The sequence below is a fragment of the Lissotriton helveticus genome, chromosome 6 (assembly GCF_964261635.1).
Source record: "Lissotriton helveticus chromosome 6, aLisHel1.1, whole genome shotgun sequence".
Lineage (NCBI taxonomy): Eukaryota > Metazoa > Chordata > Amphibia > Caudata > Salamandridae > Lissotriton > Lissotriton helveticus.
This window is the reverse complement of record NC_136067.1, coordinates 1,636,875,897-1,636,893,036: the sequence shown is the minus strand read 5'-3', so window position 1 is coordinate 1,636,893,036 and position 17,140 is coordinate 1,636,875,897. Positions and strand designations below refer to the sequence as shown.

General features: G+C 45.2%; 1 protein-coding gene across 2 annotated transcripts in view; it reads left to right on the top strand.

Annotated features, from left to right (window-relative positions):
* The window catches only part of PSME4 (proteasome activator subunit 4), a 1,411,622-nt gene that overhangs the window by 631,076 nt on the left and 763,406 nt on the right, over positions 1–17,140 (top strand). For both annotated transcript variants that reach the window (XM_078649478.1, XM_078649477.1), the window contains one exon: positions 16,782–16,835. In XM_078649478.1, coding sequence (XP_078505604.1) covers positions 16,782–16,835 — 54 coding nt within the window. The remainder of the gene's footprint in view (positions 1–16,781; positions 16,836–17,140) is intronic.

The window sequence follows — 17,140 nt, the reverse complement described above, 5'->3', positions numbered from 1 at the left end:
TGGCTACACTAGACCTGGAAGATGCCTATTTTCATATCCCGATCCATCCGGCTCACAGACGTTATCTTCGCTTCACAGTGGGCAAGAGTCACTTCCAGTTCATGGTGCTCCCATTTGGATTAAAATCCGCTCCTCGGATATTCACAAAGGTGCTGGCCCCGGTAGCAGCTTTTCTGAGAAGACAGTCGCTGGAAGTATTCCCGTACTTAGACGACTGGCTGCTGAAGGCACCAAGCTTCCAAGAGGCAACAGAAGCAGTGGACACATGCTTGAGCCTCTTCATTCATCTGGGTTTGCAACTCAACAGAGAGAAATCGGTTCTTCAACCGTCAGGTATGGTGAAGTTCTTGGGAGCGATCCTCGATACTCAGTTGTGCAAAGCCTTCCCATCGGAAGAGAGACAGTTGAAACTCATGTCTTCAGCCGCTCGGCTGCAGAGGAAAACTTGGATGACAGTCAGGATGTACAAATCTCTTCTAGGGTCGATTTCATCCTGTATTCAATTGATTCCGCACTGCAGGCTGCGAATGCGCCCCTTGCAGGAGGAACTGGACCTTCAGTGGAGACAAGTGGAAGGGTCGTTCGACGACAAGGTAACGGTCACCCAGCAGATGAAACGGACGGTTTCATGGTGGATGAAGAAATCTCACCTCGCAGTGGGTCTCAGTTTCAGAGCGGCACCGGCTCCTCGCGTCATTACCACAGACGCCTCCCTTCAGGGTTGGGGAGCGGTCATGCAAGATCTCCAGGTCAGTGGCCATTGGACACCATTAGAACGTCGCTTGCATATCAACGTTCTGGAGCTAAGGGCTATTCGATTGGCAATGTTGGCGTTCCTTCCAAGGATTTCAAATTCGGCCATCCTGGTGCGTACGGACAACACCACCGCAATGCATTACGTCAACAAGCAGGGCGGCACAAGATCACAACTGCTTTCTCAGGAAGCCCAGTTGCTGTGGGAGTGGGTGATCTCACAGAACATCACGCTCGTGGTGGAACACCTTCCAGGAGTATGCAACACGAAGGCAGATACGCTAAGCCGCTTGAGGGCAGTCTCACACGAGTGGGAACTGGACAACACAGTGGTCAAGGACATCTTCTCCCGTTGGGGAACCCCAGCGATCGACCTGTTTGCAACACCGAGGAACAAGAAATGCCGGTGTTATGCGAGCAGGGAACACCATCGAGGGTCACTGGGGAATGCCCTTTTGATGTCTTGGTCCGGCGCATTTGTTTACGCCTTTCCGCCATTTCCCCTGATTCCTCGTGTCCTCAAGAAGCTCAAGCTGGACAAGTGCAGGATGATACTAATAGCGCCTGCCTGGGCTCGCCAGTTCTGGTTCACGGAGTTGCTTCTTCTATCGGAAAAGCGGCCCATTCATCTGCACCCCAACCAGACCCTTCTATCAATGTACAACGGCCAGGTTCTCCACCCGAACCCGAGCTCGCTTCAGTTGACAGCTTGGCTCCTGAACACAGAGAGTTTAAGGATTTAGACATTTCAGAAGAATGCAGGAACATTTTGTCACAGGCACGAGCTCCTAGCACTAATAAGACATATAGAGCGAAATGGAAAAGGTTCTATTTATGGTGCCAGAGGGATGGAGTGCATCCATTCTCATCAGCTCCGCATCAGCTCTTGCCATACATTCTATCTTTGGCACGGGCAGGTCTGGCTCATGCTTCCATCAAGGTCCACTTGGCAGCTATTTCCAGGTACAGAAGGACAAGATCGGGCCCTTCTTTACTATCAGCAAGGGTAATTAAGCAATTCCTGAAAGGGCTGTTTAGAGTTTTTCCGCCAGTCAGGCCCCCACCTCCGGTTTGGCACTTGAATGTGGTCCTGGCTCAACTGATGAGATCGCCATTTGAGCCTATACATAGGGTTGAACTGAAGTTCCTATCATGGAAAGTGGCGCTTCTTCTGGCACTCACATCTGCAAGGAGAGTAGGGGAACTACAGGCTTTAACTATCAAAGAACCTTTCTTGCAGTTCAAGAATGATACATTGATCCTACGAATGAACCCCAAATTCATTCCGAAGGTACCGACAGACTTTCATCTGAATGAACCGGTGGTTCTGAATTCTTTTTTTCCTCGGCCTTCCACTCAGGCTGAGAGGACACTTCATTCTCTGGACGTTCAGAGATGTCTGAAATTTTATCTGCAACGCACAGCTGGATTTCGGAAGACGCCCCAGCTGTTTGTGGCCTTCGGGGCCCCAAGAAAAGGATTTCCTTTGTCAAAGCAGGGAATTTCCAGATGGATATCAAGTGCGATCCGTTTCTGCCACCAGGCGGCAGGCAAACCGTTGGAAGGACAGGTGAAGGCGCACTCCACAAGATCGATCTCATCGTCAACAGCGCTGTTTGCTGGAGTATCGATAAAGGATATTTGCAGAGCGGCCACCTGGAGCAGTACTCACTCATTCACGAGGCACTACTGCCTGGAGGCGGCTGCAAAGGGGGATTCGGCTGTTGGACAAGCAGTCCTGAGAAATCTCTTCCAGTAAGAGGTGAGCTTTCCTCTCTTCCCTCCTCCTGTTTTTTCAAACATTTCGTTTATTATGATATGGTTACTGATTTATATGTTGTTATGATGTATAATATCATTGGTTTATAATGGTTCTATAACTATGCACGAAATGTTTGAGGTATGCTAACTGCTATCTACTCTGATACAAGCAATGGGAATCTATGAAAGTTCCAATACTGGAGTAAGAAACAAGTTACTTACCTGTAACTTTAGTTCTCCAGTATTGGTAACTTTCATAGATTCCCATGCGCCCACCCGCCTCCCCTGGGAAAGCTCACTTCTGGGCTAGGTGATTATGTGGCAAAGCAACGGCTACGAAAATCTGAGGCTCTGAGCTTTCTCAGGAAGGTTCCACAGGGTGAGGCTAATCTGATTGGTTGCTAATGTGAGTTTGGGTCCTTTTACATAAGGACACCTATAGGCTACAAAATATAATGAGGCCTAGGCCTAATTTTTTACTTTTTACACCTATTAGGGTGTATTTACCTAAGTATATATTTATATATATATATATTTATTATTACCGAGGCTCCCAGTCCGACGACGGGGAATGATACAAGCAATGGGAATCTATGAAAGTTACCAATACTGGAGAACTAAAGTTACAGGTAAGTAACTTGTTTCTTCTTCCCTCTGTCAAGGGGAAGTTAGAGCAGGTGTTCACGGACTACACCACCACCATGTGGAACTGCAACAAACAGGGCAGGGTGGGGTCATGGACCCCCTGTCGCGAGGCCCTGCATTTCTGGACGTGGGTGGAACAGCCGGGCACAACCCTGGTGGTTCAACACCTGGCTGGTTCTCTGAATGCTAGGGCGAACAAACTCAGCTGTTGATGCCTAGCGGATCATGAATGGCATCTCCAGTCGGAGGTGACGCGAAGTCTCTTTCAGCAATGGGGAGAACCTTGGTTAGATTTGTTTGCCTCCGAAGAGAACTCGCAGTGTCAGCGGTACTGCGGGCTGGAGGTCCAAGGCGGCTATCGCCCGTCTGCGGTTGTCATTACGAGTGGAGCTCAGGCCTGTTGTACGCCTTTCTGCCCATACCACTCCTGCCCAGGAATCTGAAGAAGATCAGGAGCGACCGGTCCCAAGTCATTCTTGTGGCTCCAGACTGGACAAGGAGAGTCTGGTATCCAGAGCTTCTGAGTATGAGTATTGATCCTCTGATCAGGCTTTCCCTTCGGGAGGATCTTCTGTGGTTGTTCTCCACCAGAACCTGTCAATTCTGCGCCTCCATGCGTGGAGATTGAGCAGCAGCAGTTGATAGCTTTTGACCTTCCCCGTGGAACATTATTCTGGATGGACAATCGGCCCTCCACCAAGACGGTGTACACCTGCTGTTGTCAGAAATTTTTATGATACTGTACAGAAAGGTCCATTGACCCTCTTAATGCTTCTCTTTCTACTGTCCTTTTGTTCATTCTAACCATTGCCCAGCAGGGCTCTGCCCTGGGAACTCTCAAGGGTTACCTTTCTGCTCTGTCTTGTTTTTTGCGGCTGCCAGACCAGCCCTTTCTCTTTAAGTCTCCTATTGTAAATAGATGTTCGAGGCATATGGGCTGCAGATGGTACATTTATGAATAGATCGCCATATGGTGTTGGGCTCGGATGATTGCACTTGTTTTTCTCCTGGAGAAGTCTTTGTCGTCACGGGGTCGATGACTCCTCCCTTGGGTGCTAGTGCGCATGGGCATCGGCTCCATCCTTAGATTGTTTTTTTCCGCCATCGGGTTCGGATGAGGATCGAAGCGCTCCGGACCGACTTCGACAAAGAAGGTTATATTCGGAGCGTATTCCCTTTCCAATTCGACGGTATTGTTATCGAACGCAGCTACACTTCCATTTCGACGCGTTTCGAAGTCAACAACAAGATTTCCAACTGCTACGTCGACGAGACCAAGAAGCCCATCTCGACGTAGTCCAGCCCGGAGTCCATGGAAAGGACTCCATTCAAAAAATGTCCAACGTGTGGTGCTAAGTTTCCACACAAGGACCTACACGAGGTGTGCAACCTCTGCTTGTCCCCTGAACACGAATCCAGGGACTGTGAAGCCTGTGCGGCATTCTCCGAATGCAGTCACAAGCGATCCCGGAGCTGTTCGAGGACCAGCATCCCGAAGAGGGGAAGAAGAGGAGGACGAGGCGGAGTCACAAGCGGACGAGTCCGACGTCGAGGAAATCGACGTTCATCAAACCGTGAGTGACGACGTCCCCTTACCAAAGAACATACCCCACACGGTGTCGACCCCGCCCTCGAGCCCGGTCAGACAACCGAAAAAAGTTTCAGACGCCCCGCCTTCGGGCCCGGCAACGAAACCGAAACACTCGGTCTCCCACCATGGTGGATCCGAGAAACGGCCCACCTCGACACCGACACCGAAGCTCCATACAAAGGAAAGCTCGAAGTCGAAACAGAGACATGCTTCGACGTCGAAGACAACCTCGACACCGAAGACATCTTCGACACCGAAAACATCGGATTCTAATAAATTCTCGGTGCCATAAATACAAATGGACAGTCAGAAGAAAAAACACCTTTCGGACCCGAAAACTTCGGTACCGACACAGGAGCATCAAACAGATCCTAAACAAAAGACTCTGTTTATTGATCCACAAACTGGCACGGTAGTGACAGAACTACCTAAAAAGAGGAAGAATGAACAGTCGGGCGACAAAACTCCTCCTAAGAAGAGAACAATGGGGACGAATACAACTCCTCCCCTTTCTCCACAACCTAGAGACACACCCTCTTCTCCTCTTCCTCACACTAGGCCAGCTACTCCTTTACGCCCATATACACCCATAACAGATGTAGAAAGTGATACAGGAGAGGGAGAACATCCTAGGGATGACGAAGACACAATCCCAGAGGATGAGGATCCATGGGAACAATATAATGTAGGGTCAGATAACGATAACGAACCTGACCTGTATCCCTCAAAACCTTCACCACCTGACGATAATACTGGTTTTGCACAACTAATTAATAGGGCAGCAAAATACCACAAGGTAGAGCTACATGCAGAACCTCAAATAGAGGATTTCCTGTTAGAAACACTACCTGCTGCACAAAGAACATCAGGTACACTACCAATGCTTAAGGGCCTCCTCAATCACACATCAGAGATATTCAAAGACCCGGTGAGGGCTAGGGTATTAAACCCAAGAATTGATAAAAAATATAAGGCAGCTCCAAAAGACCCAATATTTATCAAGGGACAAATTCCTCTAGACTCACTAGTGGTCACAAACGCTCGCAAGAGAGCAAACTCTCTAACTACAGGAGAAGCTCCACCTCCTGACAAAGAGTCTAAGCTAATAGATGCTTCCGGCAAGAGAGTAGCATCCCAAGCGGCAAACAGCTGGCGCATAGCTAATACGCAAGCGCTACTTGCACGGTATAACAGAGCTCTTTATGATGAAATAGAAAAACTCATCACGCACCTACCTAAAGAACACCAAAAGAGAGCAGATCAACTCATACAGGAAGGAAAGATAATAACTAATACTTCCATTAAGTGCGCCCTAGACGCAGCAGACACTGCAGCAAGATCCATAAACACAAGCATCATGCTAAGGAGACATGCATGGCTTAGAGTTTCAGGGTTCAAACAAGAGGTACAAACATCATTATTGAAGCAACCTTTTGATGAGAAAACACTTTTCGGCTCAGGGACAGATGAGGACTTAGAAAAGATTAAAAAAGATACGGAAACGGCTAAATCAATGGGAGCATTGCAACAGCCAACTCAAAGAGGTTCCTTTCGTAGGTCCACCGATAGAGGAGGATCCAAAAATACAGGTACAAGCCAGCAACCAACCTCTTTTACACCGACATCACCCAGAGGTAATTCTAGAGGTAACTACAGAGGTAACAACAACAAGGGTAGAGGTTGCGGAAACAATAACAACCGCAACTCTCCAACCCCAAAGCAGTGACTTCATACAGCTCCCCCCAGACCATATAACACCGGTCGGGGGACGCCTATCACAGTTCCTACCCGTCTGGGAAAACATCACATCAGACAGGTGGGTGAGACAAATTATCCAACATGGTTATTGCCTAGAACTCACAGCTACCCCACCAAACATCCCCCCCAAACAGCGTCCAATGAGACAAGATCACCTGACACTGTTAAAACAAGAAGTACTATCCCTGCTAGAAAAGCATGCCATAGAGAAGGTTCCAAAGCAACAACAAGGAACAGGAGTATACTCCCTATACTTCCTGATCCCCAAAAAAGACTGGTCTCTAAGGCCAATACTAGACCTAAGACCTCTCAATGCATACATAAATTCGGAACATTTCCACATGGTCACGCTCCAACAAGTACTTCCTTTACTGAAGAAAGGGGACTTTCTTTCTACACTGGATCTAAAAGACGCTTACTTTCATATCCCTATTCACAAAGCCCACAGGAAATACCTCAGGTTTGTGATAGAAGGACAACATTATCAGTTCAAAGTCCTTCCGTTTGGTGTCACAACGGCACCAAGGGTGTTCACAAAATGCCTAGCAGTGGTTGCAGCTCACCTAAGAAGACAACAAACACATGTCTTCCCCTACTTGGACGACTGGCTAATAAAAGCCAAGTCACAAGAAGAATGTCTGCAAAACACACAAAAGACAATTCAGCTGCTACACCAGCTAGGGTTTACGGTGAACTATACAAAGTCACACCTGCAACCAAGCAAGGTTCAAGAATATCTAGGGGCTACTATAGACACAGAAAAAGCCAAAGTATACCCCAATCCAGTCAGGATCCAAACAATGCTTACAGTCATTCAAAGATTCCAACCACAACACTCACTAACAGCGCGAGTGTTCATGCAACTATTAGGGATGATGTCATCCTGTATACTGCTAATACCATATGCAAAACTACAGATGCGTCCGCTACAAGAATGCTTAGCGACACAGTGGAATCAGGCTCAAGGACAGATTACAGATCTGGTGTTGGTAGACGACCGCACACACCGCTCTCTGAAGTGGTGGAACACAACAAACATTGCCAAGGGACGGTCGTTCCTAGAACCAATTCCACAGGTCATAATAACAGCGGATGCATCGCTCACCGGATGGGGAGCGCATATGGAGAAATATACAGTACAAGGAAGATGGAGTGTGCAGGAGAAAACACTGCACATCAATCATCTAGAACTACTAGCAGTGTTTCTAGCATTGAAAGCCTTTCAAATGCATGTTATCAACAAAGCAGTCCTGATCAGAACAGACAACATGACAGCAATGTATTATATTCAAAAACAGGGGGATACGCACTCTCTCCAACTATCCAGACTAGCGCAGGAAATCTGGAGATGGGCCATTCCTCAAAACATCTATCTATTAGCCGAACACCTACCAGGAGTTCAAAATCAGATAGCAGACATCTTAAGCAGACAGTCAGAACAAATACACGAATGGGAACTGCACCAACAAATACTGCAGCCATTCTTCCAAAGATGGGGACAACCAGAGATAGATCTCTTTGCCACTCATCAGAACGCAAAATGCCAAAGCTTCGCATCCAGGTACCCACACCACCTGTCGCAGGGCAATGCGTTATGGATAAATTGGTCCAACAAATTTGCATACGCTTTTCCCCCTCTCCCACTAATCCCATTAGTGGTCCGAAAGCTGCAACAACACTCAATGACCATGATACTAGTAGCACCCACGTGGGCAAGACAACCGTGGTTCACCACGCTCCTGCAACTCTCACAGGTGCCACACCAAAAGCTAAGAATTTTACCCATGCACCTTACACAGAACCATGGAGAAATAATGCACCCAGATCCCAAACAACTGAACCTAGCGATCTGGCTCCTGAAATTCTAGAATTTGGATACTTAGATCTACCCTCAAATTGTATGGTGATCATGAAGCAAGCGAGACGTCCCACCACCAGAGCATGCTACGCAGCTAAGTGGAAGAGGTTTGCGGTATACTGTACCAGTAATAACATCAACCCTCTGGACGTATCAACAAAAGAGATTATTTGCTATATACTACACTTACAGCAATGTAATCTTGCGTACACATCTATCAGAGTACATCTAGCAGCTATAGCAGCGTACCTACAAAACAGGCAGCACATATCCCTGTTTAGAGTGCCAGCAATCAAAGCCTTCATGGAAGGCCTTAAAAGAGTCATTCCACCAAGATTACCACCTTCCCCGGTCTGGAATCTCAACATAGTACTCACCAGACTAATGGGACCACCTTTCGAACCTATGCATAGGTGTGAAATACAATTCCTTACATGGAAGGTGGCCTTCCTTATAGCCATTACCTCCCTCAGGAGAGTAAGCGAATTACAGGCATTGACCATACAAGAACCATTCCTACAGTTACACCAGAATAAAGTGGTTCTTAGAACAAACCCAAAGTTCTTGCCTAAAGTAATTTCAGCATTTCACATCAATCAACCAGTGGAACTACCAGTCTTTTTCCCAAAACCACAGACGGTAGCAGAAAGGGCCCTACACACGTTAGATGTCAAAAGGGCAATATTGTACTACATTGAAAGGACACAAAATTTCAGGAAAACTAAACAACTATTTGTCGCGTTTTCCCCAACACATAAGGGCAATCCTATCTCTAAAGCGGGCATCGCCAGATGGATTGTAAGATGTATACAAATATGTTACATAAAAGCAAAGAGAACGCTAGCTGTTCCTCCTAGAGCTCATTCTACACGTAAGCTAGGAGCATCTATGGCATTCTTAGGAAACATTCCCCTAGATGACATATGCAGAGCAGCAACTTGGTCTACACCACATACCTTCACATAACACTACTGTGTTGATGTGCAGGCTACACAACAAGCCAGAGTGGGCCAAGCTGTATTAAAAACGTTATTTCAAACGGTTGCGACAGACACGGGTGACCACCGCTAGGGAGTTAACTGCTGTATAATCTATTCATAAATGTACCATCTGCAGCCCATATGCCTCGAACGGAATATGCTACTTACCAGTATGCATCTGTTCTTGGCATAGAGGGCTGCAGAGTGGTACATGCCCTCCCTGCTTCCCCGGAAACCTGTGTCTGTCTGAACATTATCTTATTTAGATACACTTACATGGGCATCCCTTTCTGTATTCTACTACACTACTCCATCTAACCCTACTATGGCAAAACAATCTAAGGATGGAGCCGATGCCCATGCGCACTAGCACCCAAGGGAGGAGTCATCGACCCCGTGACGACAAAGACTTCTCCAGGAGAAAAACAAGTGCAATCATCCGAGCCCAACACCAGATGGCGATCTATTCATAAATGTACCACTCTGCAGCCCTCTATGCCAAGAACAGATGCATACTGGTAAGTAGCATATTCCTTATAAAAGGGCTGGGTCACTTATTTCCACCCACGCCCTTTGTTGTGCCACAGTGGGACCTTAATTTGGTCCTTACCTATCTAATGTGTGCTCCCTTTGAGCCTTTGCACAATTGTCCCCTCCGACTGTTGAGCATCAAAACAGCCTTCTTAGTGGCGATTACATCTGCCCGTGAGTGAGTTGCATGCGTTATCTTGCTTACCTCCTTATTTTATGTCCTTTCCGGGCAAGGTTGTGCTTTGCACCAGGTTATCATTTTTGCCAAAAGTTGTGACCCCATTCCATCTGGGTCAGTCCATCACTTTGCTCACCTTCTTTGCTACCCAGCATCTCTCTAAGGAAGAGGAGAATTTCCACCGACTGGACCCAAAAAGAGCATTGTCATTCTACCCTGACTGCACAAAGGAATTCCGGGTGGATGACCAATTCTGTGTGGGGTACGTGGGAACAAAGAAGGGAAGGGCAGTGCAGAAAAGGACCATTTCCCGCTGGGTCGTTCTCTGCATAAAGTTCAGTTCATTTTGCCCTTTCAGTCCTGCAAGATGTGAGTCTGCAACCCACCGCCGGGATGGTATGGGCTGGGTATCTGATTCAAAGGTAAGGAATCTGCCGCTAGAAGTCTCTATCAGATGAACAAGTTACTTACCTTCGGTAACACTTTAGCTGGTAGAGACTGTCTAGCTGCAGATTCCTTACAGGCCCACCCATTCCTCCCCGCTTTGTGGACTGATATTGTAGGGCTAGGGTTGTTCCTCTTTTCAGGGCCCTAGTTTTGCAAACAACTACGTCAGCTACTTCGTGGCACTGCGCGACTGGCGTGTAAAAAACAAAAATTACTGATTTCCGCGCATCTGTGTGCGCCTGTATAGACAGCACAACATCATAACCAACGCAAGCGACACCGATGACATCATGCGGAGCCGAATGGAGCCACCCGGCGTCGCGCGCAAGTTGTATTGCTCAGCAAAAGTTTCTGGAACCAGCCTGACACGGGTACATTCAAAGGTAAGGAATCTGCAGCTAGATAGTCTCTACCAGATAATGCGTTACCGGGGGTAAGTAACTTGTTCGACAGGGCCTGCCTTTTGTCAATCTATGATTGCTGCTTCAAGAAGGTGATAGTGGCCATGTGCAGAGAGCTCATAATTCATTGTGCCTATTTTGGCCAATCCTTGTTGGAACTACACCATTGCTACCTGATGTGAGAAGCATCACTTTGTGTAAATGCATTGTGTGGAGGGCGACCTGTAAATGACATTGGAAGACAACCAGTCCAAACCATTTCTGAAGCTAGTGAAGACACTGCATCCATTTTCCCTGCTAGAACAATGTGTATAAAATGTGTGTTTCAAATCACCCTAATTTGTTCCACTTCCAAGTTCTACACGACGAAGGGAGAAAGTTCTCCACAGAGTACTTAAAGGCTTGCTGCTGACTAGGGCTTTGGTGTCTGACAGCTAGTCATACAGAGGTGAGGGACACCACCTGAAGCCTGTACTTTCTCCTTGAGGAACGTAGGTCTGCCAAGAATCCTGCCTGCCTGCTGAGAGAGGAAAGGAGTGTGCCTGCCTCCACAGTAATAGAGACTGCCCAGGAGGAGAATCCCAACAGGTTCCCAGTGTGGCAATAGCCACAGTGTGAGAGACTGCCAGGGAGCAAGCCAAGTGCGACATGTGTGTGGAAGAAATACCCCTGGTCTATCTAAATGTTTTTCATTGTGAACAGCATCCAGTCTTCTACAGAAATCTACCACTAAATGTCCTCAGCAGTTCGCTGCAGCTGAAAGACTATGTAGTGTCTGCTGTCATTGGAGTCGGAGTGCTCCTACATTTACAAGGTGTTCTCCTGATTGGCCTGGAGACTGTAACTACCAGAATCATCTGCAAAGCCACGATTGGCCCAACGACTGCACCAGGAGAACTAGTGTTCCTACAGTTGCTGGCCTACGGAGGCCACGACCTTTGCAGACAGAAGCTGGCAGATGAGGTCCTGGCAGAAAGGTTTCAGAAGTCTCAATTTTCCGATCAAAGCTGCCACCCCGACAGCCCCAAAAATGTTGCGGAAGTGGGACCGCTGCACACATCTGTCCTACACACACCAGAACTCCCAATTGCCAAAAGCATAATTACAGAGCTTCAGAACCATGTGCAAATGAGAGACTGAGAAATGAACTGAAGCCTGCCACATGAATTAAGACGTTTCCCGTGCTAATGTTGGACTTAAGGAAAAGCAAACTGAACTGTTGCCACCAATACACCATGTGGCTGATGGAGTGACTGCACATGCGCCTAGCTAATGTCTCTAATTAGCCTCCAATGAATGCCTTTAGCTGGGTGGATACAGAAGGGATATGAACATAATTGTAACACTATACTGCATTCTTCTAATTCTGATTTGTATTATTGAATAACACTGTGATTATCGTGCTTTCTTTTTGCACATAGTTGGACAAATCCCAGGACACCAGTGGCTTAACCACCTAGTTTTGGGCCAATTAGCCTCTTTTTGCACTATGGCCAACTGAACATAGTCTGAAACCCAGACTCATTAAGAATATTCTAACTGTGTGAGGCGTCGTCAAAGTTGGCAAGCTACTTAGTAGTAGCTTGTCTGGTCACACCAAGTACATCATGAATATGGAGTCCAGCCCAGTACATCATTCAAAGGGCCTGAAGCTGAGTGGTCCATTTCCTTCATATTGCAAGAGACAGCTCAGCTCCCAGCTCACATAGTGGCAGCAAACCAAATAATTGTCAGGGCCCCTCTGCTGTGAAACAAACACACTCTACCTTTTTTCTCTGCTTTCCTCTCTAAATGTCAAACAAATTTTATTAATTTTCTGAAAACGAGCAAAGCAAGCATACAAAATTGCACACAATATCCACATCATCATCATCAGTTTGCAGAAAAAGTTGTACTTTGAATGAACTTACATAGACCGAACATCATGAGCCAACAGTACTTGGAGCGGAGCTCATCAGGCCTACCAGAAGTTGATGTGGTGCTCAGATTAATCCCCAGACCACTCACAACAGGCTCCAATATACCCCTTCTCCAAATGTCTGTCTCCTTTGGGCATTCCTCTATGGGCATCCTGTCATCAGATTCAGATTTTTCCATCTAAATAACATAATCGGTGTATTTGTACAGTGCACGTTCACCTAGAAGGGTATGTTGGTGCAGAATAACAGATTTTTATTGTTACCAACTTAGTGGTACTCTGGTATAGATACACTAGTTAATCCCCATTCTCCAGACTTAATTGGAATCTTTGTGCTACCCAACTCCTGGGCTGTATTCCAACTAGCTAGCATTAGGCCCATTATGTACACGGTCTTATTACATCTTGGCAAGATATCCTTTTTCCAGATATTATTAACAGCCATGTGGAAAGACAGAGCAATTTCAACCTATAGGATTGTAGCCATTTCAACTTTCACCTCTGCCAAGAACCGCTGTATCTTGGAATATTTCCAAAACATACTGTAAAACATTCCCTGTTCATATTGCAACATATGCGCACATGACTGCTTAAGTGACTCCTGACATTATAATATATATAGATGATAGTATACCCTGTTTAAGATTTTAGTTTGTATGAGTTTCATTCTGTCATGTATGGCTAATTCGCTGGGGTCTGCATTCCAGACCTCGTCCTCGTTCAGTCCGAGTCATTCAACAATCACCTCCACGGTTCTTGCGTTTCATAATATGTGTTACTTGATAAAATTCTTCCATCATCATCCTTGCTTCTATTGAACAGTGGTTACGTATATGACTTCATTGTAAGTAATAGATCAGTAGTATATGTCATACCCTTAAATAGTAAAAAACAATTAAATTGTGCCAAAACAGAATCCATTTGTAGTTCAGCAAAGGGTTTTATTCCGGCTCTACCTTGCATGTCCCAGGGTCTGAGAAACTCTCCTCCTCCAAGGGGAAGTAATCCCAGTCAATTATTACACCTGGATGAGCTGCCCAGTAATAGCAGTCAAGAAGTGCAGGGTAATGACCTCCCTTATCCGTCAGCTGACACACTTTTCTTCAACGAGATTTTGGAACAGCTTGATCCCCAAATGAGACTGTGTAACTCAAGGGCAGTCCCACAGAAAGGGGGTTCTGACCCATTACAGGGTATTCTGCAGGGCTCACAAACAAGAGATATCATTTTATACAGCCAGGCCCTACCTAGTTTAGCCCAAATAATGGATTTGGTTTCAGATTTATCCTGGAGTGTCAACACGTCATGGTCCCGAAACATGTTTTCATTATTGATAATATATGAATCAAAATATTTAAAGGTTTCAGCATTGACATTAAGGTGATATAGTGCAAGGAGTCTAATGGACCAGATTTGCACCACAGAAAGAATGGTATTAGTCCAGTTGATATTAAATCCAATAAATCAGCCACACATTTGATTTAGTAGAGTGTACCAATATTCTACAATCAATTAAATGGTATTGTGTATATTTAATGAAATATTGGCCTCACTACCATCCTGCCAGCCCTTTGTCCTAATCCTGCATGCCAACAGTGTAATCACCAGAGCAAATTGCAATGTAGAGAAATAGCAGCCCTGCTTAGTCCCGCAATCTTTTGAAAGAGTACATGAAAGAATTCCATTTATCAGAACAGTCACTGTAGAGTATGTTAACCAGAGGAAACCCCATGGCTCAGACCTTTGAACTAGTGCAAAAAGTCCTCATTGAGCATAAGAACATGACTAAAGACATATTTCCACGCTTGGCATCCTACTCGTGCAAGGTGACTTCAGAACAATACTTTGACATTTCCAGTGACCTAAATGGGACAGTTGAACAGTATTATTATTATTATTATTATTGCACTTTAAAAGAGGATACAGACTTGAGGTTGTGCCCAACGTCTCCCTTGTCTGGATTCCAGCACTTCTCTACAGACATCATTGCAGAAATCAATCAGGCTTGAATTCGATGCATGGATTCAGGTCTTTTTTCAGCCGTGCGAAAGGCTTATCCTTACTTGGCACATTTATGTTCAAAATAGCAAAGGCATTGAACATTCGTCTTTCAATCACAATGTTAAAACAAATCTTCTCACAGAAATCCTATTTTCTAGCAGTTGAGGCCAAAACTCTTGCTTCCTTTCCATGATTCACATTTTTGACTTCGAGGACCGCCCTCTTCTGCTTCAGTAGTGGAGTGATAGGTGGACAGAAACACCATTCTGTCCCTACAGATTTCTCAGAGTTCACCATATTCTGGAAAGGCTGGTCAGGTCTTTCAGCCAAAAGACCACATTGCCATTAGTGCACCTGGACAGGAATTCGAAAAAGTTAGATACTTGAGCAGTAAGATCCTCATCTCTGGGAGTCTGATCATCCATGCCAGCAGTTCAGCCTACCTTTGGGCAAGGACTTTCCTTGCATTGTAGAAGATGACCAAAATGTCTACTGCCTATCTGTGACACAGTTTGTAGCCTGTGTTAGAGTAATTCATTTCAAAAGATATTGAGAGTCCAATGATACGTGGCAATCAACTTTGAACTCAGTGAGTGCAATGGCCTGATCCACGATGCAGGGATTGCTTTTAGATGACATGTTGTATGGGCTCAATAGGTTTCTCAGGACACATTAAGATTTTATTCTGCCCATGCTATATCTGATGTTGCTCTTACGTTTGGAATGCAATGTAATGATAGACTTAAATACAATTACACTATGATATAAATATAAACAATGATTAAATATAAGTAGGGTAGGATGATTGATGGGCCATTAGTATAGGAAGCTCAAAGAGTATTTAATTTAGCTGCTGCACAAGACATCTCTTGAGTTGTCCCTGCCACAACTGCTGATGTCCTTCAGATCTGAAAGTGGCAGGGGGATGTAATAAGAGGGTGTCATTTGCTGCCTTTCATGCCCTCTAAGGCTATGTTATTTAAGACACTTTCATACCATTCCCTTGTCATTTCATGATTCCCCAGTGGAAGGGGGAGCCTCTCACTTTCTGAAAGGCTGGTGGTCTTTCACCCACCAGTAGGACCTGCAGATTTTTCAATGGCTATGGTAGCTTCCTTTCATCTGAAAGCCTCCTCCTATTTCCCCATCGTATTGCCTGCAATCCCGCCTGGACATAGTCTTGACAGAGGTGCAAGAGTTATCCACAAACAAGCAATTGAGCCACTTCCACTTTGGGACTGGGGTTCCTAATACAGTGTCAGGTATTTATTGATTGATTTGTTGTCAGCTTTACTTCGATTTAAGGTAGTAAACCATAATCAAACCATTTATTGATTGAAAACAGACACTAGAGAATAGATGTCGGTTCCATCTTGGACTTATGCTATGTAACATGCTCTTGTGTGATGAATAGTTCTAAATGATCATAGAATCACAGGTTCTTGAAGCTTTGAAACCTCGGGTCTTGGTGTTGTGCACCATTTTGTTCTTGCTCATTGTCTGTTTTTTATCTGCCCCATCTCCTACGTCCACCCTTCTTTAGTTCCTATTTCTCTTGCCATACTGTTCCATTCCACTCCCCCCTGCTTCCTATCTCTTCTAAGTTCCCTTTTAATTCTTCCATCCTCCCTGTCACCGGCCTGCTCTTTCAGCTCTTCCCTTGTCATGTTCCCCTCCTTCATTCGGCCATCTGTATTTGTTTTGCCTCCAGTGCACTAATGAACCTATTCCCTTCAAAGGCAGGGTCAGATTTCTTTCAATGCCAAAGAGACTCATACCAAATAATTTAAGTTGCTTTCCTCACTGTCCTGTGAGTCTAAATCCAAAAGAACTATAAAGAAGAGAACATGGGTGCAGAGTCCATTTTGAGATACTGAGAATTTTTAAAGCATGCATTAAGATGTAAAATGGTTTCTGTTTACCATTTGTGATCTATAGTACCTTATTTTTTATTTTCAGAAAATATGAAAAATTGGTCAATAATTTGTTGGACTGCATTAGTAAAAGAAATCTGTAAGTAATGTTGCATGCTCCACTGTATTCTTTTTCAGTATTTTTTTTATGTTTGCATTTTAAAAATTCTAGTGTATGATGGAGATATGATTTCATTCTTTGCATGTGATTTCGATTGTGGCAAATGTAATATTTTGTGAGAAAAGCGTTAATGCATTGTTGAGGGTGTAATATAGCTGGATTATTCTTGATGTTTTTCGGTATGTTAATTAGAAAAACAGATTTCCTGTGTTAAAATAATGTAACTTTCTTGCCAGAGTAGGGTAATATTCATAAACCTATCTTTTTCGGATATCTAGCTCATG